Raw genomic sequence first — 8487 nt, 5'->3', positions numbered from 1 at the left:
ATTTTACCGTAAAACTTTGGCTTACGAGTGTACGCGTTTCGGGCAGCATCATCCTGACAGAGGCTGGAGTGCAAAGAAGAAAAAAAAAATAGCGTCAATGGACATCGGTGCTTTTGTGTGCCTTTTTGTTCGGCACAACTTCTCGCGATTTCTTATAAAGCGACATTTTCATTGTAGCGCGAATTATAGCGCAAATCGTCTCGCGCGCAGCCGTAGCAAGGGAGTTGAGGGGTGGGAGGCGCGCGCCGCGGTGCGGCGAAAGCAGCGGCCACGCCCCTTTCTGCAATTACACCCTCTCCGTCCGAATGGGACGGCCGGAGCAACCCCGCCGCGCGCGCCGATCCAGGCGGCCGTGGTGCTAGAAACATGGTACGCGCGAGCGGCGCAAGGCGGCGCCAGCGGTCGAGCGCTGCACAAAGTTATTTTAGCCACTGTAACAAAGTACAAAATATGTTAATAATCAAGGCTAGGCGGCGTGTGCCACCGCCCGATTTAAAGTGTTCAGCCTCATCTATCCATCCATGAGCTTGGGTAGAGTCATGGAGGAAGGAAAAAAACTATTTTTCTTCCATCATAAAGCAGCACATCCGCAAATTATTTTGTTTCGCTAGCCAAGGCAAGCCAGACTCAATCCTTGTACTTTCGAATCGGCGTCTGCATGTTTAGTTGTATTGGTTGTGTTCTATGCAGTCTAGTTTAGGCGGTTTTAGTTTAATGATTCAAGTGAGTGATTGGAAGTGCTTCGTCCTGTGTTTGCGTCGGTTTCTGTTCTAGTGGGCGTGGTCAGCATGCGACCTTACGCATCACTCAACACCGAGTCCGAGTCATGCATGCGTGGTCGATGGTACCAGAATCCACTGTTCAAGCGCTACTGGCATCACTATCACAACACGCTAATCTGGTTTCAACATCACCAGCAACTTTTGCGTGATGTCGCCGCCCAAAGCGCAGCGTCGAGTGATTGTGAGTATCAAACTGAACATAGAACCGTCAAAGCGCCGCTTGACATCAATGAAGTTAACGCCTGGAGCGTTTGCTGTTTTAATTTTACAAATATTGGCGCAGTTAAATTGTGCCCCCCACCTTCATTTTCCATGTTAGGTGACGCCTATATTGAGAGGAGGCCCCTTCAAACTTGCCAAGAACTGTGCGCATGTAAGTGTCACACCAAGTTTCTCCATCACTGTATGTTGGCATCCACTTGGCGGCTGGAATAGGCGACGCTGGGAGCTCTGTATTTCTTCTAAATTTATTTAAATGTGCGGAACACCCACATAACACACCTTGAAATGTGACACACGATAGCATAAAAATTTGCAAACAACCCAAGGAAAAGCTTGGACAAGGAAATTGGTTGTGCAGTACAATAGGTAATTCAAAGCAGTGAGCATAATGGCACAACAAAGTGAAAGCAAGCTAGGCACATTGTGCACACACAAAATACTTGAAAACTAATAAGGCGACCTTACAGGCTGGCACATTCCAGTTGCTTAAGGATAATCGCCGTTCCCGCACCTCAATATGGTTGCTTAAAACCATCCCTGCCAGTGCCGGAAAGATGCCCAAATGCTGTGCTTGACATGATTTCATATGTACACATTTACTATTAACAAGACAAGTCGCTTGATACTCTCAAAGGGGGAAAAAGTGGCTGTGTACCGTGCATTTGGTACAGGTTCGAGAACCTCAGGTAGATGGTCAAAATTAATGAGGAGTCTCCCACTACAGCGTGCCTCATAATCATATCAAATGGTTCAGGAACGGAAAACGCTAGAATTTTCAATACTCACAAACATTTTAACAATAATGATTAGAACAAAAAAGTGACTAGATTTAATGATGACATACAATGAACATTTTAGGAGGCATGCTTCCCCCTTCCCAAGTCTCTACAGTGTTTCTTTTACTGATGTTTTCAAAGGCTGTTGAATAAAACCTCCCATAGCCTCAATTATTGACTGAAGTGGGCTTTGATAATGCTTGCATCAGTTCATGTTGATGTTGGGTAGTGCTTCCACAACAGCAGTCTTTAGAGAGTTTTCAGCGGTGATAGTCTCTTTGTTGGTCTCCCTCTCAGGACCCCTCACACATAGCAATGTAGCAGATTTATATTGGGAACTAGGATGCCACATTGGGAGTGATGTGGCCGCGTAAGTTTACAGACAGCCATTCTTGGGTCCTGTAGGCTCTGTGGGAGCAAGCAAATCCATTGCTTAGTAGTGGTGCTAGCAATGCTTGGTTGTTGACTATGTCCCTAGAACCAGCTTTTCAATGGCCATAATTGGCTTTTCAGGTTTCTCACTCACCATGGCTTCCATCCACTGGCGGGAGAAACTCAACCGCTTGACTAACATGTGACTACTGGCACCGCTTATTTCTTTAATTTTGTCACACATGATAATTTGCTCTTAACTGTTCTCACCCAAAAAGAAGAAAGTATTTGGCGAGATTTTTAAGAAGGTTAAGACCTTAAGGTCGCTGTGGTTGGCATGTGAGGCGACTAGGACAGCTTTATCTCTTGTGTCAGATTGGAAGCTGATACCATGGTATAAAGGGGAAGATAGGCGAGAGGGGGGGGGGGGGGGGAGTTGTGCACCTAGACTGATAGTACAAGCATATTAATGTTATGGTGATTCAAAGTAATTTCTTGAAATATCTTGTGCATGCGGTACGGTACATACAATGGATGATAAAATACAATTGAAGGAATAGAATGTTTACTAAATGCGATACTGCCAGCAACATGCATTTAAGGTTACAAGCATTGTATGCAACTTTGAAACTTTTTTTCATCAACTCACCCTGACAATGCAAGTTAAATGGCTCGTCATTGTCCTTGATGATGATGACAACCCAAACCGATGACGAAACAAATCGTCATCGCAAATTTGCTGCACCAAGCAGCTGTGGGGTAGGAAACCAGTCGGTCGCCATTTCCCTGTATCTGCAAGTTTGTTACATTCATATATATTTGCATACAGTGGTGCTGACAACTTCAAATGGAGCATTCTCCAAATTGTGCACCTGTCTGAACAACAGTAGTACAAAGGTGATACCTCTTCATAAGAGGCAGATTTTTATGGGGCCCGATGAAGCAGAGGTAGTTCCTTCACATCAGCTTGCAGATGCTCAGAAAGCCAAAGTGCGCCCTGCTGCTGCAAGGAAACAGATGTGAGGTAATAGAAAATGTCACACTAAGCCACTCACATGTCATTGGAGCATGCCCAAGGGGAGCGTTCAGTGTGTTTGGAGCGGGGTTCAATATGGTGGAAACAAGATATGCAAGAATAAGTAGTCAAAGTGGTGTGATTCATGAAGTACTGCATGGGTGCTGGAGATAGAGATGCTACATGGGTAGGCTAAGCCTTTCAGGTATGCACCTGGGTTGTGGCATTGAAAAGTGAGTTGCTTGGTGCAGCATACTTGATTCATTTTTTTCCATGGTTCTGTCCCTTTTTGAGTAGTTATCATGCTGTATAATAATACTAAGTGAAAAAAAAAAAACATTATTTAGTTTCAAGCCTTTCAGGAAATTTGAAAAAGAGATTTGGGCTAGACACCCTGTTAATTCACGTTTGAGTTTTGTTTGTATCCTGTAATGTGGAGCACGGCTCTAAATAGCCCAGAAAAATAGTATCAACTTGCATGCCAAGGTCAAGAGATGAAGTCAAATCATTAATAAATCCAACCATTTGAGGTTCGCATGGATATCCCTTCCAAAAATCATGCTTGCATTTGATAAGCTATGAGTGAATAATGTGCCCAGCAATCTTGCATATAGTTCTCATATTGAAATAGATCAGTCATTGAGAGTTGATGTACGATCACTGTATTTGGAAAATTGGCATGAATTTAGCTATGCACCAGTAGTCGTGAGGAAGGGAGCCTGTTGATGATGTGTGAGGGAAAATGGCAGTCAACACCAGGTAAGCACCTCAAGATGTTCTCTCAATGCTCTAGGTGATCTGTGGCAGATGGTAGAGTCGAGTAGTTACCGTATTTTTGCACGTATAACTCGCGTCTGCATATAAGCCACACCCCCACTTTCAGCCCACTGAAAAAGAAAAAAATATATATATATATATAATATCCTTGCATATTGCCCACACATTTGATCAGGAAAGGCTGCACGAAAGCTGCTACTCATGCAACATGGCAAACTTGTAGTCATAGGCGGAAAGTTTTCATTTTTCCGGGGGGGGGGGGGGGGGGGGGGGCCTGACCAGCTTTCCGAATGCCGCCCGTATATATATATATATATATATATATATATATATATACACACACACACACACGGTGTTTCAGTGAACACTTGCAAGAATTCTTAAAGGTTACCTGTGGCAGATTCTAGTTTTGTGCGCGTGCAATTCTAGTTAATGAGTTGGTCTACTCGAAGAGGCGGACATTACTTGCAAAAGAAATTGAAATGCATAATTCAATAATTAAAAAGTCACCCATTAAGTTTTTAACTAATTACATGATGGCCCATATTGCAATTTACAAATTGTAGCCGTGGAGTTCGCAAGGCGATCCGGATCCACTTGGAATGAATTCTCTGGATAACACCAGTTTCGAGATATTAATTCCTGAACTTTGCAGAGAAATGCATTGGGGTTCCAGTTAGTTTCTTAACAAAACGTCGCTTTATGCATTGAAGTAGAAAATTAACCGGAACGCCAATGCGTTTCTCCACAAAGTTCAGGAAATTATTATCTTGAAACTGGTGTCATCCTGAGAATTAATTCCAAGTGGATCCGCCTTGCGAACTCCACGGCTACAATTTGTAAATTGCACTATGGGTCATCATAGAATTAGTTAAAAACTTAATTAGTGAATTTTGTTATTTAGTCAATTATGCATTTCAATTTCTTGTGCAAATAATGTCCGCCTCTTCGAGTAGACCAGCTCATTAAGTGGAATTGGGCTATCTGCCACAGGCAACCTTAAATAAATTTTGAAAGTGTTCGCTGAAACACCCTGTATATTACCTTTACTAACAGTTACGCTGGAAACTTCGTGTGACCTCGAAAGATTGGTCACTGAAGTGACGAGCTTGAATGATGAGCTCAACCAAGAGATGCCATTGACAAGCAGATTCAGTTAAACACGTTAGGGAGATACATGTGCTTTGTGCGTATTAAGTCGCACAAGTACACATCTATGAAAAAGCAATGTAACGCCTTGTAAAAGATTTAATACAAGAAATTCAATCAAGAAATCTTTTCCTGACGCGAGGTCAGTTATTGGGAAGATAAGACATAACATATATAAACATTAAACGATATATAACAATTTCTGAACAAAACTTATAACTAGAATTATTAGCATAAGTATAATGTGATTCCATAACACCATAGTTTCATTACATGTCAAAGCATGCCTTATGCCACTGGTTTCGTTTATTTTCCGGAGGCAGAATAAAGGATTATAGAGTAAAAGTTATCCGGTGCCCAAATAAATAAAAATATTAACAAATAAATAAATAAGACAGCGATATCTCAAAAGTGCGAAAGGACTCAATAGCAAATATAGGAACAACGTGGATTATGTTATTGAGAGGCAAATGCAGCATACGACGAATAAAAATTAATAAGGAAAATGCACAGATAGACTAGGGAGTTTTACAAATAGCGCAACCACGCGTCTTTTCTTACCCAAATGGCCTCACTCTACTTGCGTGGTTATGGACCCCATTTTCGTTCCTTTCTATAACTTTTTGCGTTGTTTTCTAAGCCAGGTGGTTTGCTTTGACTTGTAAGTTGGTGCCTTTCTCTCTCCTATTAAATACATCAGTTCTTTGTCTGATGCGATTATTTCACCACTATTTAAAAAGTGTTCGTTCGAGCATTTGATCTGGAAATGAAGTCGTCGGCAATCTTATTCAAATTGATTTTGCGGGAGAGTTTTTTGTGTGCGTGCAAAATTGCCAGATGGTTCAAACGGGCTTGTCCAGTTGTCGACTGCAAGTACATTTTCAGTCGCCGAAGGCAAGAAAAGGACCTCTCGGATGTGGTCGAGGAGACCGGTATGGCCAACGCAATTTTTTTAGCTTGGCCATTTCCAGCAAAAGGTTTCGTAGATGTTCGCCCTTGTCCCCCGTAAACATGTGCACGACGTCCCCAAATGTGTGCAATGATGCCGACCTTTGCTGCATATCTCTGTGCAAAATCAGGCGTCCTGGTTCAAGGTCATCGCCATAGAAGTATGTTATATATGCTTCGTCTTCCTTCCCTATGGCAAGCTGCTCAATGTGGGACTTATGCTGCCACATATCAGGTGGATACCTGTCGTTTAACTGAAGACAGCACTGTGTCAAGTACTTCACAGAACCTCTGGCGGTACATGTCACTCGCTGATGGAAACACGTGAGCTGAGGAACCTTCTTGATAGCGGCGTGGAGTCTTCTTTCGCCTAGCGGCTAGAATACACGGGTCCTCAACTCCTACTTTTCCTGCCTCTGTTATACACATGTGGGTCACGCGCTTCATTTTGGAGTTAATCTGCACCGAGTCCAAGCTTGATCCATCCGAGATGGATCAAGCTTGGACTTCCCGCGCGCCTAGTGTTATTCCGTATAAAGTCCAAAAGTCATATGAGTGAGACCCATACACTACGGGTGCGAGAAAAAGCCCGTAACGCTGAGCCATAACATTTGATAGACATTATCTTCCTACGCGCTCAATATTCGGGTTAGTTAGAGGTCACGTGATCAAATGCACGACTGGAGAGGAGAGCACACGTCTTCTCATCTAGTCCTGCCGCAGCTGCAAATTACTATGTGCGGTTGACGCATACGCGGCCCGCGTGCCGTATCCAATTGTTGTTCATCATTGGGCGGGGGTGCAATGATCAAGGGCGAGAAGGGATGGCTGCTAACTTCATGCGCGCTGTCTTTCATCTTAGGATGTTTTTCCGTGCCTTAAGTGTTGCAGCTCGCATAGCCTAAGTTAAGAGACAGGGGTAATTGGAGATCGCTGACAGAAGCCATCCTGTAGTGGACATAAAGATATGCAGATGATGATGATGAATATAATTTTCGAAGTCATGGTGAATCGCATGGCTGTACGAACCGTTCGCCCCCGCTGCCGGCGTTCATCATAATGCTAGCGTTGTGATAGCGACTGCTCGTGGTCATCCAGCGGGAATAATATTTACAGATTTACATGGTCCGTGCATCGCACGATCTTTGTTATTTTAATTAGTGGTCAAACGTTACAATTAATATAGGCGATATACCCAACGTACAGACTCGTGTGAGGGCCGCACTTTTTGCCGCAATTTAGACGAGCCTTACAAGGGACCGGGCCATTTTATCTAATTTTTCCAACTACGAGTATGAAATTCGCCGTAAACCTCTGCGATCGCCTCCTCTCGCCATCCATAGTCGTGTACAACTTTAGAAGGCAGTGGCATTTGCCCCTCAAAGGTGGATGCACACGAGCATCCACCAATGGGCGTGCACTCTAGACTGACATCATGAGCCGGACGGCCGGTGACCCCGCCGACCAGCCCGCAGCTTCGAGCTGGGCCGAGTCGCGTCAGTGGGACTATTCCTTTAGTCGCGGTGGAAATTGGCTGCTGCGCTTGGTCAGGGCGGGGCGCTTCTCCTGTCTTCTTAAGTTATAACCGAGTTTTTTTTTTTTTTTTTCTTTTTAATAGTTGCGACGCGCGAAAGTACGCTGCGCGAGAAAATTCGCAGTAGAGCGCGATAGGAATCGCGCTGAACGCGATTGCTTCTCAGTTGGATTTTTACAAACATATTTGCGTTCAAGTTGGGGGTGCGGCACTCACACGGATTTATACGGGAAGAATCTTTTTCGTGTAATTGTCTTATGCGCGATCGCTATCATTAATACTGTTTGGCCTTTTCGGCAAAGCTGCAGCCTCTTTTTTTTTTTCTGACTCCTAGTAGAAGCTCTGCTGTGCATGACTACTATTGATTTAGAGTGAACCCGGCTCGGCCTCACTTCGGTTGCTAAGTTAATTATATATATTTATGGCCTATGCATACACGTTGCGATGTTTCCATCCCCAGTAAATGTTGTAAATTATTATAAGTTCTTTTTTTTTTTTTTCATGAGTCGCTAGCATTACCTACAGGAAAGAGAAGCAATGCTGAGACACATATATCATTCACGTGCATTTCACACACCGTTGATAAAAAACTCTGCCAAAGGGGTCACTGAAGTCTGCAGGTCTTTTTCACTGTCAAAAAAGTGCGCAAAGCAATTTGTAGCGAGTTGAACATACAGCAACATATCGTTTCTCTAGACATATAGGCTATCCATATCATTAGAAATATATGTTAGTTGGCTACCTCTTTCTCTTTCAAAATATCATAAATTTTGTCCAGTGTACACATTGAAATATAAAAGCTGTGCACATCCGCGTCAGCAATGATGCAGTTAGCTTCTAACCACAATAACTTTTTAAGGGAAAATGTAGAGGCAACTCAAAAGAAACCATAAATCGTTTGGGTAAGTGGAC

General features: G+C 43.3%; 1 protein-coding gene across 3 annotated transcripts in view; it reads left to right on the top strand.

Moving 5' to 3' along the window:
- The first annotated feature begins 592 nt into the window (after window positions 1–592).
- Window positions 593–8487, top strand: part of LOC119449359 (gem-associated protein 8) — a 40811-nt gene continuing 32916 nt past the window's right edge. Inside the window, exons 1-2 of one of the 3 annotated variants that reach the window (XM_049665183.1) lie at window positions 593–963; window positions 1102–1155. In XM_049665183.1, coding sequence (XP_049521140.1) covers window positions 789–963; window positions 1102–1155 — 229 coding nt within the window. In that variant the 5' untranslated portion in view covers window positions 593–788. The remainder of the gene's footprint in view (window positions 964–1101; window positions 1156–8487) is intronic. The other 2 variants (XM_037712531.2, XM_037712532.2) reach the window with 2 other exon arrangements.

Source organism: Dermacentor silvarum, chromosome 4, assembly GCF_013339745.2.
Source record: "Dermacentor silvarum isolate Dsil-2018 chromosome 4, BIME_Dsil_1.4, whole genome shotgun sequence".
Classification (NCBI taxonomy): Eukaryota; Metazoa; Arthropoda; class Arachnida; order Ixodida; family Ixodidae; genus Dermacentor; species Dermacentor silvarum.
This window is presented reverse-complemented; position numbering and strand designations above follow the sequence as displayed.